The 22,285-nt window shown below is 41.3% G+C and overlaps 1 protein-coding gene across 1 annotated transcript; it reads right to left on the reverse strand.

Moving 5' to 3' along the window:
• Nucleotides 1–206: 206 nt before the first annotated feature.
• PGK1 (phosphoglycerate kinase 1) lies at nt 207–21,736 on the reverse strand. The gene is made up of 11 exons (XM_040467913.1): nt 21,570–21,736; nt 15,948–15,998; nt 12,459–12,614; nt 12,205–12,349; nt 8,711–8,814; nt 7,520–7,639; nt 3,491–3,605; nt 3,062–3,241; nt 1,446–1,623; nt 1,071–1,169; nt 207–689 (listed from the first exon to the last, which is right to left on the reverse strand). Exons 1-11 carry the CDS (start codon nt 21,632–21,634, stop codon nt 649–651), a joined length of 1,254 nt encoding a protein of 417 aa, XP_040323847.1. The 5' UTR covers nt 21,635–21,736; the 3' UTR covers nt 207–648.
• Between the last annotated feature and the right edge of the window lie 549 nt (nt 21,737–22,285).

A 22,285-nucleotide genomic window follows, 5' to 3' on the forward strand; every position in this document is an offset into this window, starting at 1 on the left:
CCTGCTTCAGATCCTCTTTCCCCCTTTCACTCTTCCCTTCCCCGACTCTCCCAAAAATAAACATTTTTTAAAAGTACACATTTATCTAATCTCCCCTACCCCCCCACCACTGCTGCCCCATCTCTTGCATTCACAATGTAGCTGATTTGATCTCTTCCCTCAAGATTCTGTTCTCAACCTAACAAAGTATGACAGGAAAAAAATAATCCCATTTCAATGGATACTTTTATTATTTATTGAATAGATCACCAACTTTGTCTCCCTACCTACCATTAGAATATCATCTTATTTCCGTTCTGAGCAGTGAAACAATGACAAAGCTAATCAGAATAAGCTACTTCAAAAAGAGAAGCTAACACAGCTCATTTTCTTTTAACAGGCAAAATATAAATATATGCAATCTAGAATGCACAATGATTTAGTCACTAAGAAATTCAAATGGTATCTTGAAGAATGTAGGCAAATCCAGGGTGCAGTAAAGAAGAGCTGAGATGCCGTGCAACTGTTTTAAGGGTTCCTGGCGTTACATCTCTTAGCCACTAGCTGAATCTTGACATGGGGGAAGATTTTAGCTAATGCCAAGTAGAGATGCAACAAGTGCTAAGTTGACTTAGGGGCTGTGCACAGGAACCAAAAGGCAGGAAAGTACTAAACACTGCTGAGAGCATCCACCCCAGGAAGGATTTTACCTGTTTTTGAGAAAGCACACACACACAGACAGCATTACTATAGGACCATGAAGCCAGATATGCCTCCTATCTTCCCAACATGTCCCAATAACATGTCTGCTCTTCCTTAGGATAGATCTATGACCAAGAGTTGGTTAACTTTTACATTTTGGATCCCAGGTCTACTAGAGTGTAACCTCTCTGGAATAAGTCTTCCTCTCTGCCCCTCCCAACCCAAAATGGATGCTAGGAGCCTTATTTGAAGTTCCTCCATTTGTACTGTCCAGCTAATAATGAACAGTAATGACAACACTACCTACTAGCTCCACTCCATTTTACCCACTTCTCACCACATAACCCCCCACCTTCCCCCAAACAAGCCTAGGAACAGAAGAATCTCACCTTCCAGGAGCTCTAAACTGGCACCACCCCCAGTGCTCACATGGCTGACTTTATCCTCTGTGTTCCATTTGGCACAGCAAGTGGCAGTGTCTCCACCACCTGTTGAATGAAAGCCGAGTTAAAAGAAAAGAAAAAAAATAAAAAGTATTGGCACCAAACTATAAGGCAGTATGCTCGTAAACCCAAAAGGTAGCTGACAAACCCCCAACTCCATCTCATTAAGATGTTCTTCCATGGATTATACACACCCATTCAGCTCTCAAGATTCAACTGGTAGCAAGAAGCTCACTAAAACTTAATCATTTCCCTTCTACTTCCTGCTGATCAGAATTCAGTCAGATCACACTGGCATTAACTTTGTAGAGAATCCTGTACCTATGATGGTGATGCAGCCCCTGGAAGTGGCTTTCACCACCTCATCCATGAGGGCTTTGGTTCCTTGGGCAAAAGCTTCCCATTCAAATACGCCCACAGGGCCATTCCACACAATCTGCTTAGCCCGAGCGACTGCCTCAGCATACTTCTTGCTGCTCTCAGGACCACAATCCAAGCCCTATGAGGCAGAATTAAAGATGAGTTACCAAGAAAAGCTACTTACAGAAGTAAATACCACCTCCACCAAGACCTGAACTCAAGGCAGAACACTAGAGTTTCTTGTAGAACCAAAAGATATCCTTCAGTCTTTAAAATGATAAACCTGCTCGTGCCCTTTATGGAAGATCAAATGGAAGGGAAAACCTCAGGTTATTTGATTAAAAAAAAAAAAACATTCTTAACCACACTATGACTATGAAGAACTAAATCAGTAGTTTTCAACCAGGGTCAATTCTGCCCATCCCCAGGGGCCATGTAGCAACGTATGAAGACATTTGGTTGTCACAACTTGGGAAGAAGGGGGAGATTCTACTGACATCTAGCGAGTAAAAGTCAGGGATGCTGCTCAACATCCTGCAATGTGCAGGACAGCTCCCACAACAAAAACTACCTGAGATGTCAATAGTGCCAAGGTTGAGAAATACTGATCTAGATTCAATGGTTCTCAAACTTTGGCATGCATTGGAATCACAAGGAGGGCTTGTTCCAGCAAAAATTGCTGGTCCCAACTCCCAGAATTTCTGATTCAGTAAATCGGGGGTAGGGCTCTGAAACTTGCATTTTTTTTTTAACAAGTTCCAAAATGTTGCTGATGCTGCTATTCTTGGAACCACACTTTGAGAAACAATGAAATAAATAATATCCACATGCTTAACAAAAGGAAAATGAGTAAGCAAACTAGTTTGTCAACATATGATTTTATACAGCTATTAAAATGATAATATGTAGAGGAGTGCCTGGGTGGCTCAGTTGGTTGAGCATCCAACTCTTGATTTTAGCTCAGCAGTTATAATCCCCGGGTTATGGGATCAAGCCCCAAGTCCAGCCATGGGCTAAGTGTGGAGCCTGCTTAAGATTCTCTTTTTCTCTCCCTCTGCCCCTCTCCCCTGTTCACACTCTCTCTAAAAAATGATATGTACAGAACACTACAATCAACTATTTAGTCTTTAATGTACACACACCTTTTTTCCTCTTTATAATCAGTATAATTCTATCTTAATGTTTTCATATAAGATTTTTATATAGGTTTCTAGGTAACAACATAATCCAGAACAGTCCAAATCATGATAGTACATAGCACCATCCCCAGCATATAGTCAAGTACTTAATAAACCTTAAATAAACGAGGAAACAAAACATGGTTTTGCCCCCACATTACTGATGAAGACAGCAGCAATCATACCATTGCTTTTTCCCCCATGGATTCTCTCTTGAGGAGGGTCTCACTGCTACACTTGGAGCCCTCTCTGACAGAGATTTCCTGTAGAGCTTCTTTTAAAATGTTTGCTAGTCGGTTGAATGAATGGGTGAAGAAGTGAGTGATTGTATGAATGAACGAATGAATGAAATCAAAATGTTTTTGTTCACTCATATTACCAACCACCCAAGTGACTCACCATCCAGCCAGCAGGTATGCCAGAGGCCACAGTGGCTTGCCCAGTCTTGGCATTCTCATCAAACTTTTCAGCAGTGACAAAGTCAACAGGCAAAGTAATTTTCACACCATTCTTCTCAGCTTTGGACATCAGATCTTTGACGATCTTGGCTCCCTCTTCATCAAACAGAGAAGTGCCAATCTATACACAGGAGCCAAGATGAAGATCAGCCTCTACACTAAGAACATGACTACCTCACAAAGCATAGGAATAAGATACAATACAATATAAAGAAACAATTCCAGGACAAAAGAAAAACAACTTTCAAAATAAATAAAAATGGAAGTTTTGTTAGGGCTCATGTCAGAAGCTGGTTTGCTTTTTAAATTTACATAACCTGCTATTTCTCATGGAGAGCGATTTCACATCCACTTAGCATTGGTTTCCTACCTCCATGTTGTTGAGCACCTTAAGGAAGGTAAAAGCCATTCCACCACCAATAATCATCTCATTGACTTTGTCCAGCATATTATTGATCAGCTGGATCTTGTCTGCAACTTTAGCTCTAGAAGGGAAAGCAAGAACATTACCAAAAGAACAGATGGACTAAGGAAGTGATATTAAATAGTGCCTGAGTTTTTATACCAAGGCATAGGAACAAGGAAATGTCCTCCAAGTGACAAAATTATTGGCTAACTACTCTGGAAAATAGTATGGAGGTTCCTCAAAAAGTTAAAAATAGAACTACCCTACAACCCAGCAGCAATTGCACTACTAGGTATTTGCCCAAAGAATACAAAAGTACTAATTTGAAGGGATCCATTCACCCCGATGTTTATAGCAGCATTATCAACAATAGCCAAATTAAGGAAAGAGCCCAACGTCCATGGACTGATGAATGGATAAAGATGTGGTATATACATACAATGGAATATTATTCAGCCATAAAAAAATGAAATCTTGCCATTTGTAATGATGTGGATGGAACTAGAAAGTATCATGCTAAGCAAAATAAGTAAGTCAGAGAAAGACAAATACCATACGGTTTCACTCGTGTGGAATTTAAGAAACAAAACAGATGAATATGGGGGAAGAAAAAAGAGAGGCAAACCAAAAAACAGACTCTTAACTACAGAGAAGAAACTGAGGGTTGCTGGAGGGGGGAGGTATGTGGGGAGAATGGGTTATATGGGTGATGGGTATTAAGGGGGGCACTTGTGATGAGCTCTAGGTGTTCTATAAGTGATGAATCACTAAATTCTACACTTGAAACTAATATTACAGTGTATGTTAACTAACTGGAATTTAAATAAAAACTTGGAAGAAGAAAAAGAGTATTGGCTAACTTTGCCCTATGTTTCTTCAACCCAAAAGGCCAATCTATTTCTAAGAAAACTTCTACAACATAAAGGACTTAGAATACCTACTATTGGGGCGCCTGGATAGCTCAGTCGGTTGAGCATCTGACAGTTGAGTTTGGCTCAGTTCATGATCTCAGTCTTGGGATCGAGCCCCACATCAGGCTTTATGCTGGGCTTGGGTATGAACCCTGCTTAAGCTTCTCTATCCCTCTGCCCCTCCCCCATTTACACTCTGGCAGAACGAAAAGAGAAAAGAAAAGAAAAGAAAAGAAAAGAAAAGAAAAGAAAAGAAAAGAAAAGAAAAGAAAAAAGAAAAAGACCTACTGTCTAAAGAAACCATGAGACCCAAACAGGTCTAGTTTGCCTTCTCCCCACAAAAACCAGAGGTCAAGACAGCTAATTATACTTCAGCAAGACTGCTAACTGTGGGATCCCTGAGCCCACTCAAAACTGTCCCAACCCTACAGAAGGGATCAGATCATATCCCAAACAACTATATACCAAGCAAAAACAGGTATCCACACTCTTAGATCTATGCTCAGTTGCTGGGACATGTGGTTTATGGCATTTATGATTCCACTGGACCACTTAACTCAACACATCTATCAAGCACCTTCTCTGTGCCAAACAGTGTTCTAGGTCTTTGAGAAATATCAGTGGGCAAAAACCAAAGACCTCTACACCTTCAGAGCTTCTAGTATAAGTAAATAAGACAATAAATACAGACATACCTTTCAGCTCCGAGAGAGAAAAAAAACCTAAACATAAACACTCCTATATATATAAATTCCATTGAAACAAACAAGAGATCCCCTTGGGCCTGTTTCCCTCTTCATTCAATAAACAAGATGATGTCTACCCTGTGAAAGGTCCTATGCTACGATTTGTGAGAGGGAGGTTCAAAACAACAGTGACATGGGGTACTGAATGGCAAGAAACTGTTTATCTCCCTTGTAAAGATTGGTCACCACCAAGGGTTAAACATGGATTAACTACTATCCCCACACACACATAGCAAGAGCACAAGAGAGAGAAAATAAATAAGAGGGAGAAAAGGAAAGAGACTCAATCTCTTCTGAAGAATGTGGGATGGATAATGCTACAGCTCAAGTGCCCAGCTTCTTCAACAAATCAATGGAATGAAAACAATAAGGAAAAAGATACTACTAGAGAATAAAATATGCCTAACAACCAAACTCAAGGCATGGACTTCATCTGGATCCTTATTCAACCAAACCAACTGTAAAAAGATAATTTTTGAGATGACAAAGAACTTCTGAATACAAACTTGGTATTAGATGACAGTAAGAAAACTATTAAATTGTATTAAGTATAACATGGTGGTTACTGAAAAAGAAATCTCCTGATCAGTTATGAGATACATACTGAGCTATTAAGTGAAATTATATGTCTAAGATTTGCTTGAAAATGCTGTACTCCTGACAAAAATGTCAGTAATTGTTGAAGCAAGGTATTAGGTACCTGGGGGCTGATTATACTGTTCTCTCAACTTCTGTACATGTTTGGTGCTTCCACAATGTTTTTTAAATAAAATGTAAAATTTCCCCCAAACTGCGAATGGTCTAAGACTACACTGGAAGAAAGGTGGCAAAAAAAGACCCTCCACATCAACTTTCCCCAAAACAGCGATTTCAGGGTCAGCCTAAAACCTAATCATAACAACTAAGTAGCACTCATTCCCATATTACAGGACTACAGAAGGATGAAGAAAAGCAGCTCAAATCCTAATCTCTAGAGCAGCAAAGATAAGAGTGTGACCTTTATAACTCAGTGCACAAGAGGGGCAATACTTCTAGGACACAGATGACAACCTGTACCCACCTGAATTATTTTTAGGACCCTGAAACTGGGCTCATGAAGCCTGAAGAGCAACTATGCTACCTGAAATTGACACCGAACTCCAGAGTCAGCTTTCATAGGAAAATGCTGAGTGTGTTCAATCCCATGGAAAAAAGAAAACATGCTCACAGAAGGGTCAGTGGCATCCAGCCATAACAAGGGTGCTACCTAGATAGCCATGCCAAGTGACAGGAAGTTATCTTATCCAAGCAGTACACTAGGTCCCTGTGCCCACTCTATCACCTAAAATCTATCTTCCTAGCCTCTTAACCTTTGCAATTCTGAAATTTCTACTTCTAACTAAGCCATTAGAATATCATTATCTATGTGGTACCTTTCCCCATAGGGGAAAATATGAAAAGGTATATAATTAGGGGAAATGAGTTCCAAAGGATAAATTAAATACATATGAGGAGATTTTCATGGTTATTCTTGCCATACTATATGTATGTGAAAGGCTCAAAGGCTTCAAAAATAGTAAGATGAGCAACTATGGTAAATTTTTCCCATTCTTCCCTCCAAAACCACTTGCTCTCCTTCTGGGCCCTGTTTTGTCCCAGGAGGCTGACCTGCATGGACTGCATCAAGGGGCTCTCTGGCTTCCAGTTGGATTGCAGCCAACTGGAAGTGGGAGAGGAAACATCAGAAGACTGAAGGGAGATGAGAGTATTTATTTCCCTGGCTATCCCAATGTCCCCTGACCAAGGCTACAGTTTCCATCAGAGGGCCCTCTCTACACAACTACCCTCTCTGGATTCTGATAACCACTTCTTCTCTTTGTCCCTTCAGGCCTAGGGAGTGTGATGGCTGTTTCTAGCCCCAGATTACTATACTGTCCTTTTGGGGTTTCCCTGAACCCTACCTATACCGTGGTAGATAGATAGTCCCTTTATTAAATTCTCCTCAGTTACCCACTTTGATTGTGCTTTCTGACAAAAAACCACCCAAGTCATGGCCTACTATCAGGCAAATATACTATTTAAAACATGATCTCAGGGGCGCCTGGGTGGCGCAGTCGGTTAAGCGTCCGACTTCAGCCAGGTCACGATCTCGCGGTCCGTGAGTTCGAGCCCCGCGTCGGGCTCTGGGCTGATGGCTCAGAGCCTGGAGCCTGTTTCCAATTCTGTGTCTCCCTCTCTCTCTGCCCCTCCCCCGTTCATGCCCTGTCTCTCTCTGTCCCACAAATAAATAAACGTTGAAAAAAATTAAAAAATAAAAAAAAAAAAAAAAAACATGATCTCAGAAAGGTTCTTGATACCCGCCCAGAATGGCCAGGAAGGGTCGCTCTGGGCTCTCCAAGGCCTTGGCAAAGTAGTTCAGCTCCTTCTTCATCAAGAAACCTCCAGCCTTCTGTGGCAGATTGACTCCCACCATGGAGCTAGAAAAGAACAGAGATATTTAAATTTTGGTCAATCCCTTACCAACTCTCCCAATTCTAGAGGCCATCTCCTTATCGTTGAAATACATTCACAGTTTTCAACCTTAAACTGCAATAAAAACACATAAGATTTTTGATTAATAGAGCAGCGCCAAAGGGAGCAAGTAAAAAGCAATGACCTTAAGTAGAATTTAAGATACCCAATTAATAGTCTTCAAGTCAAGGGTTTAACCATAATAAGCAAATCAGCCAATTGGTGACAACACGAGAAAATTCTTCAATTGCTTCCTAATAACAGCATAAGACCCTGATCTTATAGGGGCACTTTGGTGGCTCAGTCGGTTAAGCGTTCAACTTCGGCTCAGCTCATAATCTCATAGTTCATGGGTTCAAGCCAGGCTCTGCGTTGACAGCTCAGAGCCTGGAGCCTGCTTCAGATTCTGTATCTCCCTCTCTCTCTCTCTGCCCCTCCCCCACTTGTGCTCACCCTCTCAAAAATAAATAAATAAACAACTTTAAAAGACTGTGATCTTACAATTTTAACACAGGGAGGACTCTACCTGAAATATCCTAAGAGCAACCTCTTCCTAAAGCTTGACAAAAAGCTCCATAATTCTCAACATGTTTCACTTTTATTTCCTCAATAAAATAAGAACCAAGGATATTCAACAAGGACCACAGTCTAGGGGCACCTGTGTAGCTCAGTCAGTTGGGTATCTGAATTCGGCTCAGGTCATGATCTCACAGTTTGTGAGTTCAAGCCCAGCTTCGGGCTCTGTGCTGCTAGTTCAGAGCCCAGAGCCTGTTTCAGATTCTGTGTCTCCGTCTCTCTCTGCCCGTCCCCTACTTGTGCTGTCTCTCTTTCTCTCTCTCTCAAAATTAAATAAACATTTAAAAATTTTTAAAAAAAGAACCACACTCTAATTGGAAGCTCCAATTAGAGGCTGAAAGGATCATGTTCTATATAATACATCACTCACAGAAATCTCCAAAAACAACCCAGAACTTGGGCTATTCCAGTAAAGAGAAGATTACTGTTGCCAGTTCAACATCAAACAAGACTCTTAGTACCTGTGGGCTCGGTGAGCAGTGCCAAAAGCATCATTGACATAGACATCTCCTAGCTTGGAAAGTGAAGCTCGGAAGGCTTCTATTTTGGCTGGCTCAGCTTTAACCTGCAACAACAAAAATACAAAAACAAACAGAAAATGTTGATTGCTCCTAAGACAACTATAAAAGCATTTCATACCAAGAGTCCTTTTGAACATCTCTAAAGACCCAGAGTTGGTGGGACAGCAATTTTCACAACAAGCAATAGGATATATTTCTTTTTCCAAATACTCCAGGTCTTTTGGTCACTTCTACATTCTGCTCTCCATCATCTTGCCTCAAATTGAAAACTTAAGATTCCTGAACCATGGCTTAACTTCTAGTCACACAAAGCTAATCACATCCCACTGACCTCTCCCCAACTCCTAGGACAAGATTCTGATTATCTTTCCCTTTCCTTAGCTTGACTCATATCCTCATTTTAACATATCCTTGTAAAAGTCAGGATTATACTTGACTCAGGCTTCTAGATACCACGGCCTTTTTGCAAAGGGAGAGGCCCTCACACATATTCTTCATGAGCCTGGGACAGAGAAGGCAGGTGGACACATGGCAACAGAAAAGGACCTCAGAAATATTTTATATATATTAAAAGGCTGTATTTTATAGAATCTTCCCTAGAAGTTAGGCATCTAAGAAAACAAGAAATACACTTCTACCAAAAAGAGAAGCAAAATTAGAAGTAAAACATGGCTTTGAAATGTCACCTCGGCACCATGGGTGGCTCAGTCGTTAAGCATCTGACTTCAGCTCAGGTCACGATCTCATGATTTGTGAGTTCGAGCCCTGTATCAGGTGAGCCCTGCTTCTCTCTCTTTCTCTCTCTCTCCCTTCCTCCCTTCCTCTCCCTCTCTGCCCATCGCTCACTTACACCCTCTCTCTCTCTCTCAAAAAAAAAGTCTCACTTTTGAGAGAGACATTTTTAAGAGAAAGGGGAATCCAGGGATCCCCCCACCCAAAAAAGGGACATAAAGCAGGATGGAAGGATGGACAAAGATCTCCAGAAAGAGACCAAGAAAAATGCACGGGGGGACATGGCACTGAAGAATATACAGCACAGATGTTTATTTTAGTCACTGCCAATCCCACTCCCCTGTGTTTCAAAGTGAAGGAGGCTACACAAAGAACAGGGGCTTTCCTCTAATGACCCAAAGAATGCAAGGGCCCTAAATGCTAAAATTAAAGACTGCAGAACCCACATAATCTTTCTAGAATGGAATATCACCTGCCCTTGGTGACTGGAAGATTATTTGTGTAGTAATGAAAACACTGCCCAAATGGCAGGACACCTGGGTTCTAGGCCCAACTCTAACACTAATTCACTGTGAAAACCTTTGGCAAGTTGATCTCTGTCCCCGACATCTTCTCATCTATTAAAGACATGATAACCCCTTTAAGAACTGTTTAAGGAAAAGGGGGGCAAATTGAAGCTCTTCATGAAAAAAGGCACTATAGAAATTAACAATATTCAGAACCCATTTCTCATTTTTGATCTGCCAATAAATAAAATGTTCCTAAAAGACCAATGTGGGTACACTGGAAGAAGGAAAACTCTTATGTCCCTGCTTTGTTGTTGTTTTTATCTATTTTCAACTTACTACTGGGTCTTGAAATTTCGAGCATCAAAGCCACTGGACACTTGACACTAATGTGTGTTTAAATGCAAAGTTAATTAACTAAAAATGTCATAGGCTAGCAGTTAGTTCATCACTCCCTGAATAACAGGTTTTCCCTCTATTTGCTACCACCTCTAAGTCCCAGAGTCTGTGCAAGTGATTCTCACTCTAAAAGGGCACCAAATTTGAGGTCAGCATTTGACTCCTACTACTGTACCAAGACCATGCCAAAGGCAGGATAAGGCCTGAGTTGCTAAGAAAAGAAACTGCTTGAAAGCTGGTACTCCGATAACCTTAAGAAACACCAGAGGGGTGTCTGGGTGGCTCAGTCAGTTGAGCGTCCAACTTTGGCTCAGGTCATGATCTCACATTCATGGGTTCCAGCCCTGCATCAGATTCTGTGCAAACAGCTCAAAGCCTGGAGCCTGCTTTGGATTCTGTGTCTCCCTCTCTGTCCCTCCCCTGCTCACACTCTGTCTCTCTCAAAAAATAAAAATAAATAAAATGTTAAAAAAAATTTAAAAAGAAACACCAGAAGTACAACAGGAGATTGAGATACTAGCCTCAAAGAATCTTGTTCCCCAAGACACTAAACACCTTAAGAGTGGAAAGTTCTAAAGGATGACTTCAGCTTCTCTTCTACCAATAGGCAAATTCTAAATCATCTTCAAAGAGCCAGCTTATCATTTAATATTTGAATTATGGTTGTCAGGTCATAGTAATCTATCTTGTGGATTATCTACAGTTGCTCTTTTTTTGTTTGTTTTGGGTGGTTTTTAACTATGGTCGTTTTTGCACAACACCAGAGTTGAGTAGCTCCAACAGGATCATATACAGTCATGACTGTACAGCTTACAAAGCCTTATCGTCTGGCCCTTTATAGAAAAAGTTTGCTGATCTAAAGGACTACGCTAGATATAAAGCCCAGCAACAGCACCACTGCCTCTAACTTTAGTAAAATGAGTGCCTTTCTGAGACTTAAATTTCTTTATGAAATGATGATAATACCTGTACTTACTTATCTTAAAGAGAATTTAAAAAAATGGTTTACACTGCATTAAAAAAAATGCCTTAAATCCAAGGCACTGTCATCATGAACATCATTTACCCAATTTACAACAAATTTTCCCAAATAGTGCCTTTCCACTTGACTTAGGAAAGTACTTTTTCTGCTCACATAATTTTTTTATAAGAAAATCCCAATTATATCACATTTAATTTATGGTTTTAAGAGTATCAAGCTCAACCATTAAGTTAATTCCCCCTCTAAAGAAAAATATTCATTGTCCTTCCATAACACATTAGGGCCTATTGCTTAAAAAAAAAAACTGTCCCAGTCTTAAAAGAATCTAATACTGGCTCTGTTGGAGGAACACCTGGTAGAGCATGGACACCCACCCCCTCAACTGCCTGTGAATGTCTGCTCTCAGCACTTGGGAATCATAGCCCAAGTAGGATTATCACATAATGTCAGATTTCTCATGTCATCATAGGCCAAGGTACCAAAGGAACAATTGCAAAAGCATGTCCACTGAATACTCATACCCAAGTATAGCCGATATTCTATTCCTTGACGTAGGTGGTGGTTACACAGGCATGTGTACTCTGTGGTAATTCATCAAGCTATGCATTTATGTGTGTGTATATATGTGTATATATACATACATATACATATACATATACATATACATATACATATACATATACATATACAGGTGTGTGTTAAACTTCAATAAAAAGGTGTGTAAGGAAAAAATAAACATGAACTACCTCTATTCTTCAGTCTTCTACAGACTCAGCCCTCCTCACCCCCAGTAATGTCAAAGTCCCAGGTCCTACCTTATTCCCAGAAGCATCTTTTCCCTTCCCTTCTTCTTCCACATGAAAGCGAAGGTTCTCCAACAGGATGACAGACCCAGCAGCTGGGTCAGCACAAGCTTTCTCCACTTCTGGGCCCACACAGTCCTTTAAGAATAAAACATCCCTGGGGAGAGCACAAGATGGAGACACTTGAGCAGTCTGAAAGAAAGAGTAACAACATGCTTCACAACATCTCCTGTCAGAGTCCACCAGCTCCAGACCCTGGCACTTACTTGCCAAGCAGAGATTTGAGTTCTACCGCAACTGGCTCCAAAGAGTACTTGTCAGGCATGGGGACACCATCAGGCCGGCCCAGATGGCTCATAAGAACAACGGATTTGGCTCCATTGTCCAAGCAGAATTTGATGCTTGGGATGGCAGCCTTGATTCTGTAACCAAAAAGAGACAGGCAGTAGAGCAAGGTTACTCCTATGAATTAGTGGGAACTATTTTATTTATGGTCTCATAAAATATAAAGCCCTTTTTCTTCTCTTAAATTCCTTCAAATCTGTTGGCAACTCAGTGATGGTCCTCATGTTCATGTTCAGGGAAAGAAATCAATTATGATGCTAACCTTCCACCTAGGATTGTTCCATCTGATCCTGTTTTGCCCCTTAGGCAGAAAAGATTTAATATAGCAGGCCTGAGGCTGCTATCTTTAGAAAGACTTGCTTGCAAAGTTGGCCCCTGGCCAGTGTCTGAGAACCTGGCTTTCAAAGTGGTCCCTTGGTTCTCTGACATGGGCTGTTCACTGCTCCTAGAGTGTACAAACTAGGTGATTTATGCTGAACACCTGCTTTCCTCTAAGAGTCTGGAAAATTGTTGGTTGTTAGGCAGTGGGCACTCATATGACCAGCTCCCAATAAAAATCTTGGGGGCTGAGTCTCTAATGGGCTTTTCTGGGCAGAAACAACACATACAACTACTGCATTTTCCACTGCTGGAGGGAAAGAGCACTGGAAGCCCCTGCATGGATTTCTCCAGATTTTATCTGTCTTTTCCCCTTGCTGATCTTGTCATGCATCCTTTCACTATAATAATAAACCTTAGCAGTGAGAACTATATGCTAAGCTTGTGAGTCCTTTTAGTGAATCACCAAATATGTGGGTGGTCTTAGGGACCCCTGAAACATCCCTCTTATGTGACTGACAAGAAATCTAAAATTCCCAAATCTTGGGGCACCTGGGTGGCTCAGTCGGTTAAGTGTCTGACTTTGGCTCAGGTCATGATCTTGCAGTTCGGGAGTTCAAGCTTCGCATCAGACTCTGTGATGACAGCTGGGAGCCTGGAGCCTGCTTTGGATTCTGTGCTGGGTCTCCCTCTCTCTCTGCCCCTCCCCTGCTCACGCTCTCTCTCTCTCTTTCAAAAATAAATAAACATTTTTTTTATTAAAAAAAAAACAAAAAAAAATAAAATTCCCAAATCTTAGCACCATTAAAAGAAATTTGAGGAAAATTTAAAAATATGTAGTAACTTCTTGAGGGCACCTGTTGGGATGAGCACTGGGTGTTGTACAGAAACCAATTTGACAATAAATTTCATATTAAAAAATAAATAAATAAATAAATAAATAAATAAATAACAATAAAAATAAAAATATGTAGTAACTTCTTTGTACTCATTACAGATCCTAAGGCACTTTTTTTGTAGGAAAAAATACATTACATAGAACATAGTTTAAATAATGCATCACATTATCTATAGTTTAACCAAAAAGTTATTAAACTCCCTTTAAACATGTCAAATTTTTTTTAAAGGTTTAATACAAGCTTTACATTTTTGCCAGTCTTTCAGAAATTAAAATTGATAATGAATACAATCATTCATTTATTCAACAAATATTTATTGAATTCTTCTTATACCAGTTACCTTTCCAGATTCTGAGAATACAACAGTGAATAAAAAGTCTCTGCTCTCACTGAAGTGAAATTCTAATGGAGAGACAATAAATACATGTATATATATAAAGTATATATGTATATACATAATATATATGTATATATTATATATATACGTGTGTGTATATATATAAATATGTGTATGTGTGTGCATCAGGTGGTAATAAGAGCTGCGTAAAAAATAAAGGTAGGGAGACAATGATTGGGGAATAGTGGTGGAGGGGATTTTAGATAGGGTGGCCAGGGAAAGTCTCTGATAAGGTGACATTGCAGCAGAGAATGGAATAAAAAGCCAAGTTATGCTTCTAAAATATATTATGCTATTTGACATATATAAAAGCTCACTAATACCAAATAAAGAAGAAACCTTCATTAGGCACAAAGTTTGCCCAAAAAAACAAATTAATCTTCAAGGGTATCCCTTATTGGCAAGTTCTATTATTTCTAATGCTTCAGTTTGTGAACTCAACGCATTTTCTGAAAATGAAAAAATGTACTTAGACATGTTTATCTGCCTTTTATTCATAAAATACCTTGATAAGCTTGTTTCCTATCTTTTCTGTGTGCTGCAGAAAATGAAAATCAAGAAAGGTCAGAGCTGCCTTGTATAAAACAAAGACCTTCCACTATGGCGCAGCAGGGATGTACTTGGTAGAACGCCAGACTCTACTCTGGGGCCAATATCTGAAAATGTTTTGGGTCTAGACCTGTACTGTCTAATAGGTAGCCATTAGCCTCATGTGCCTCTTAAATACTAGAGATGCGACTAGTCCAGATTGAGATAGTGCTATTAAAATACATGTTGCATCTTGGAGACTTACTACCAAAAATGTTCACTGTCCCTTTAATTTTTTATTGATTACATATTGAGATCATTATTTTGGACTTACTGGATTAAATAAAATATGTTATTTAAAATTAAGTTCACCTGTTTCTTTTTACATTTTTAATGGGGCAATTGGAAAACTTTATATCTGGCTCAGATTTCTATTAGACAACACTGCTCTAGATCATTGGAAAACACCTTTCCAGCTCAAACCCTTCATTTAAAATTAAAAATTGCTTTAAAAAAGGGGGGGGACGCCTGGGTGGCTTAGTTGGTCAAACATCCAACTCTTGATTTCTGCTCAGGTCATGATCTCACAGTTCGCGGGATGAAGCCCAGTGTTGGGCTCTGTGCTGTCAGCATGGAGCCTGCTTAGGATTCTCTCTCTCTCCCTCCCTCCCTCCCTCCCTCCCTCCCTCTCTCTCCCTCTCTCTCTCTCTGCCTCTCCTGCATTCACAAGGTCTCACTCTCCCTCAAAATAAATAAAAACATTAAGAGCAATACTATCATATAAAATTTCTGCTCCTGATTTTGGAGCCAGGATATTTAGAACAGCCTAAACTAACTGAAAATATTACTTTGGAAGTCTTTTCCTTTACATCAAAATTCTCAAAAACTGATTGTATCTGGGCCATGTGGAAAAATACACGTAAGCTTAAATATTACTGGTATTAAAAAATCATCTTGCACAGTTCTTTATTTTCCAAGGGAAGCCAAGTAACCTTCGACTTTTGTTATTTTTTAAAAATGCATAACCCCAAATCCTTCAAATTTTCAAAACATGGGGAGATTAAAAAAATCACTTTCTTAAGATGACTTACCCCAATTTTTACATTTTTATAATAAAACAGACCAGAGAGTGGGTTTGTGGAAAGCCAAGAATATATGGCTTAAGTTACCATAGTTCTACAATAAGAAAAGAAAACCATTTCATCTTATTTAGCCATGGACACACACACACATCTTAAACCAAGCTCAAGGTTTAGCAGAGACCTTACCTCTGGTTGTTTGTTATCTGGTTGTTCTTCATTGGAACATTGAAGTCCACTCTAAAAAAGAAACAAAATTTCAGGTTTAGAGCCATGATCCTTTCAATTTGTTGTTCCCTCAAAGATTAGGAGAGGCACTTTTAGTGAACCAGTTAAATAAGGTGGGAGTTCAAAATCCACCTTCAAAATAATGTGCCATTAGAAGTCAAGACAGTGGTTAGCCATGGAAAGGAAGGTGGGAGTAGGGCCTGTGATAAGACACCAGAGGGTGCTTCTGGGGTTACAGTGTATTTCTTGACCAGGGTGATTAAACAAATGTGTTCGTTTTGTGATAAGCCTTTGAGCTTATGATTTGTGTCCTTTTAGGTATATATCTCATACTCTAAAAAAGGAATTTTTAAAAATAAAAATCAAACCTAACTGAAATCACAGAAACTAGCCCTGAAGTCCTGGGAAGCTAAAACCAGTTCCATCTAAAAAGATTTTTATGTGGACCTAGCATGATAGTAGCTAATAATAAATGGCAGCTGGATAGGTAAGGGGTAATTAAGGAATACATCTTGATTCTGATTCCTTTGGTATTATTTCTGGGTCCTAGTGAAGGTAACTAACATCACTAAAAAGAAAAAAGTAACTGGAAAAATAAAACACATCAATTGAGTATCATTCTTTTTGGAGAAAGCCTGGGGCCTTGTGACCAGAAAAAACTCAGTGTTGAAGACCGAGTTCACAGGATTCTTCAAGCAAAACACACAATAAAAATAAGATACCTTCTTTCAAAAAACCTGATAGGAGAGGGTGGAACATGTGACCCTGCCTACCTGACAAATAGGCAATTGAAAGAGAAGTGATCAAGATGGCACAAGCAAATAATTTCTCTCCTTTGTCACCCAACAGATTACTGCTTTACCATTCATTTTTTAAGAACCAATAATTCCTCCCCTCTTCTTCTGAACTCCTTGGAACGTCAGCCTAATTCAATCTGACTGAAAACAACTACATGGGATAGCTAATTGTAGGGTCTAAGTGTTGCCTGCAAAATCTTCCTTAAATTTCTTTCTCATCTACAGAAGAGGAATGATAGTATCTACCTCTTGGTTATTGTGAGAATTACATGAGTTAGTGATCTGTAAAGGGCTTAGAAGAGTACCTGGTACATGGTAAGTGGTATACAAATGGCAGCTATTATTATGTATGTTAATGTTTCTCCAACTATTACAAAAACAGCTAGCAGGTCACACACTGCAGGGAAGGTATGACCTAGTGGAGAAGACCGCTGCCAGGCTTGAGGCCTGGCAGACAATTACAAAATCCTAGACCTATTAAGAAGACCACCAATTTCCTATATCCCCTAGGACAGTACTCCAATCTACATCATTGAAGAGCAGCCTTTCCAAAGGTGGGTTGAAGGAATAATTCTATGTTCAAACATTTTAATTAAAAGTCTTCAAAAATAAAAGCAGTATGCCTCTGCTCAGAAATACACTCTACTCAGTTTCGGGCTACTTGATTATGATACCAAGCATCTTCTCTAAATATCCTGAACAAGGCCCCTGCCAGCCTTAAAGTACATTCCAAAGAAGACAGAGTATCCCATTGCCTGTGTCATTTTCCTTCTTACAGGCTCCCAGAAAGGCCTGTGGTCAAAAGCACTAATGGCAACAGGCTGAGCCCTAAGCCAACCTTTGCAGTGCTCCCTATTCCCTCCCTTACAGGGAGGAAATTCTTTGGGCAGAAAAACTCAAGAATCTGTGTCATCTATCCAAGCTGCCATGGCATACCTTACTGATGAGAACTGGACTTCTCCCTTCTCATTGCCTGTGGATTACCTCCTTTCATCATCTCCTAGAATCTCAACAACAGCTCTGCTTTTAGCTTCTTTCTGAGGACTCCACCACAGAAATTACTCTTGCCTACACATTCCACTTATTCTATGTAAAATCGGCAGCCCTTCCATTTCCACTTCCCTGAAACACTCCTGAACTTAGCCTCAGGTGTGAACTCAGGTATCACTACGCAGCTATCAGAATGGCTGAAATAAAAAACAGTAACACCAAATGCTGGTGAGGATGCAGAAAAACTTATCACTCATACACTGCTGATGGGAATGTACAATAGTGTGCTTGCTTTGGAAACCTTCCTGGGAACTCCTCAAAAGGTTAGGCATATGACCCAGTGATCCCACTCCTAGGTGTTTACCCAAGAGAAATGACAGCCTATGTCCACACCAAGCAAGACTTGTGCATGAATATTCAATGTTCACAGCAGCTTTATTTGTAATAGGCCCAAACTGAAAAAAAGCCAGATGTCCTTCAAGGGGTGAATGGCTAAACAAACTGTGCAACATCCATACCATAAAATACTACTCAGCAATATAAAGAATGAACTACTAATACATGCAACAACTTGGATAAATAGAGGGTATTAGGCTGAGTGAAAAAAAAAGCCAATACCAAAAGGTTATATACTGTGTGATTCCACTTATGTAACATTTTTGAAATGATAAAATTTTAGGGACAGGGAACAGATCAGTAGTTACCAGGTGTTGGAATGGAGGGAGTGGGGGGAAGGTGCACGACTCTGAAGGGGTAGAATGAGGGAGGGCTTGGTGGTGATCAAACAAAACAGTTTTGTAATTTGACTGTGGTAGGAGTTACACACAACCTTTGTGTGATAACACAGCAAAGAACTATACACTTTATTCCAATGTCAACCTCCTACTTTTGATATTGTACCAGAATTTTTTAAGATGTAGCCACTGGGGGAAATTGGGTGAACAAAGACTTCTCTGTACTATTTTTGCAACCTTCTGTGAATCTGTAAGTATTTAAAAATAAAATGTCAAAAATACTGATTTAGAGTAAGATATCAAGTCTCTAACACCTGCAATTTCAGGGCTCCAGGCCCATTAAAAGCTCTCAAGAGTACCATGCTCACTCTTGCTTCACTGGAAATACCCTCTGACTGGAAAATTGGAGTATTATGAGCATCTTAAAAGACTTTTTCTCTGCTCAGTTTTTCCTCTCCATTTCTTTTTCCACTACATCAAAGCTGTTGCTTAACAAGTTACAACAGGTTCAAGAAACACAGGTTTAAAACAAAACAGGGGTGGAGGGAGCAGGTAAAAGGGAAGTGCTTCACAAGTCAGCAAAGGAGTAAGACTGGCAATCTTTGATAGGAAGAAAGGAAGTGACATTGCAAAAATAAGCAGGAAGTTTACTCAAAAGGCTATAGAGTCAACTGGAGACCAAAAAAATGGAGGTGGAACCGGATAATTACCCAGTCAGGTTTCTGGCTATTCCCCAACAAATCAGTCAGTTTCCCTGGGCAATTCAAAGCAGGAGCCAGAAGACTCAGCAAACATCAGAGTTTTCTTTTGCAGGACAAAGAGAGGAGGCAAGGAAAGCCACACTCAGGAAGCCCCATTTCTGAATCACTGCCAGCAACCACCACATAAACGCACTGAAACAAGAAATTTGAGCTGACAAGGCATAGCTGGCCTAGGCTCTTCCAAAAAGTAGTCCTACAAAATGTGACTCCATTCAAAAGAGATACATTAATAGGGAACAAAGTAACTTCTTGTCCTCAGGCCAAATAATTAGAATTCATCCAGAGTACAGGGGGAAGAATATGGATTGCAACCTTCACAGACAGTCTTTAACCTGTCCTTATTTACAATGGTGAGTATTCAGAGGATGTGGCTGGCAGCCAAAGAGACCCAAATTCTAGTCCTAGCTCTGCCACCAATTTGCTAGTTCAGTGATCTTGGACAGGTAATTTTCCATCAGCAAAACAGGACTAACCAATCATTTCAAGGCTCAGGGTTAATCTGTGTTAAGTGAAACTTTGAGTCCTTGAACAGCAAGTTATTTCATGTTGGGTCTGGAGGGAGAAAAGATAAGCACCTCCTAAAGTCTCACTCTCCAACAGCCCAGTTATTTCCTCAAACCAGTTTCCCTGAGGAGAGAAAATAAAGCCTAAGACTGCAATTGCAGGAAGGTGACCAGCAAGCGTGACGCCCCACCCCTTGTCTTCCAGCTGGTGTATGTTATCTCGAAAGGTCAGCCTTGAGCCCAGTGAAGATGAGAGGCAATAATTAAAACCTAAGATCCGGTTGCATGCCAACATCCACTTGGCCAATTTTTATAGAATCTATCCCCTTTCCTTAAGATCATCAGAAGGGTAGAAAGGGCCCATTTTTAATACCAGGATGGCTTTGATTCCTACTTTGTCCAGAGTGCTAATGCCTAGGTCATTTGGGAAAATGTGGATGCCAGGTGTTTTTCGTGGCCCTAAGATATTGAGTTTTTCTATTTCCGCAACAAGACAGAGAAGGCCACTTGCAAACTAAGAGTGGCCACAATGAAATTAGAGAAAAAGGGAGAGCTGCATCAACTTTTACGGTGCCCAGAGTTCTGAAATTCATAGTGCCCTCCTATATTTAAGCTTAGGGTAAAGGGAGATTCCCTACTGCCTAATGTGTCTGTTAATATCCAAAAGATGCCCTCACTTGAACCAGCCCAAATTGGGAAAGGGGCTGGATCACACCATTCACATGCCTGTCCATCAATCAACCACTTCCCAAAAAGGACAAGACTGCACAACGCAATCAATGCAAGCCCTGTGACTCCCAAAATGCACCATCCTTGGATCCTATCAAGGTATATCAACAGTCAAGTCCAGCAGTTACATTCCTAACTGTCCTCCTGCACTGTGCTCCTGGCATGCAAATATACTGTAGGTTACAAAAAGGATAAACGCAAAAGTTCCATGCACCATACAATTTGGGCATACAAGGGAGAAGCCATGTTGGTTAAGTGACCAGGGTTCCACATGTGCAGAGTAAAAGACCCCTAAGTGCCTGGGTAGCCATCGTCACTTCTAATATCCTGTTTCTCTAGCCACCTGTGAGGTGAGGTTGGAAAAAAAGAATGAGCAACCACACCCTGCTCTACCATCACCCAGCATGTGTCACAATTCTGATGTAAACCCCATGCATGGCCTGTAGTCCAACGGTGGCATGTAGAGACGCCTGTTACATAAGCTCTGTAGGGCCTCCTTCTGTGCACCCCACCCCACTCCACCCTCCCATCCCCAATGCTTTAGGGGGTGCTACTCCTGAACATCTAAATAACCTCTTCAGGGAAATTTTTCCTTTTGTGCAGTGACCTTTGGATTGTGGGCCTTTTCTTATTTATCTGGGATGGTCTAGGGCGGTGGGGGAAGGGAAACTAACCAAATGACCTTTCAAGGTCCCCTTCTTGGGGCCTAGGGATTTGCAGGCTAAGCATTACGTCTCACCTCGCCGGCTGGGGGCTGGAGGCGATGAAACCTCATCTCAGGAATAGGAAGGAGGGCAAAATGGGTCCCGGAATTGAGCCCTTCCTCGGCGGAGCCACCTCCAAAGGGCAAAAACGGCTCCCTTTCTCGGGTGGGGCAAGAGATTAGAAACCGTAAAAGTGGAGCAAAGCGTCAGCCACAATGGTGGGCAGCCTCACTCTGCAGGGCTAGAACCCACGGGGCCGAGCCAAGGACTAAAGCAACTTTGGGCAGGCAAGGAAGCAAGTTGGCTGTGGCCAGAGACGCGGCAGCAGAGCCCTTGAGGGAGCATGAGCAGATGTGCAGAATTACCTCATGATGACCCGCTTCGCCTTCACGTTCAGCTTGTCCAGAGTCAGCTTATTAGAAAGCGACATCTTGGCAATTCAACGGCAGCAAGGCTGAAGGCTTAAACAGCGGAGAAGAAGGCGGCCGACGTACGTTCTAGTAGCGTGCGGAATGCAGAGACCGGCTCAGGCCACACCGCCCCGCCTACCAGCCCTCCCTTTCCCCTCCCGCGCGCTGCGCATAGCAGCCACTATTGGCCGAGGCTAGAAGGCGCCGACGCCCTGCCATTGCTCTGAGGCGCTGTCTGTCTGCGAGGACACTGGTGGGACGTGAGGTTTTAATTTGTCACGTCCAGCACGCAGCAGGCCGCTGGAGGCCTTTGTGATTTGAGGGCAGGAGCAGGAGGCGGCGCCGCGCGGTCGGCAGCGGGAGGAAAGGGTAGTGTGTGGTGCTCCAGGCGGACGTGGCGAAAGTAACAGGCTCAAGGCCTCCGCCCGGGCCCTGCAGCTGCCCCACCCGGAGCAACTGCAGCGCCCAGCAAACCCCACACAGCCCGGGGAAAAGCGCCGCCCCCCACCCCACGGAATTCTTGGCAGCCCTACCAGGATAGATGCAAAGGGCACTTCCTTTTGGAAAACTAATCTGGTTTCCTGGCTGCCTAAAACGGAATTCTAAGTAAGGCTGCTGATTGACCTTAATAATTGAGACCTCTCAGAATTCGGGAATGGCCTAGGTCCCCC

Source organism: Herpailurus yagouaroundi, unplaced genomic scaffold (assembly GCF_014898765.1).
Source record: "Herpailurus yagouaroundi ecotype Mexico unplaced genomic scaffold, PumYag 67623, whole genome shotgun sequence".
NCBI lineage: Eukaryota > Metazoa > Chordata > Mammalia > Carnivora > Felidae > Herpailurus > Herpailurus yagouaroundi.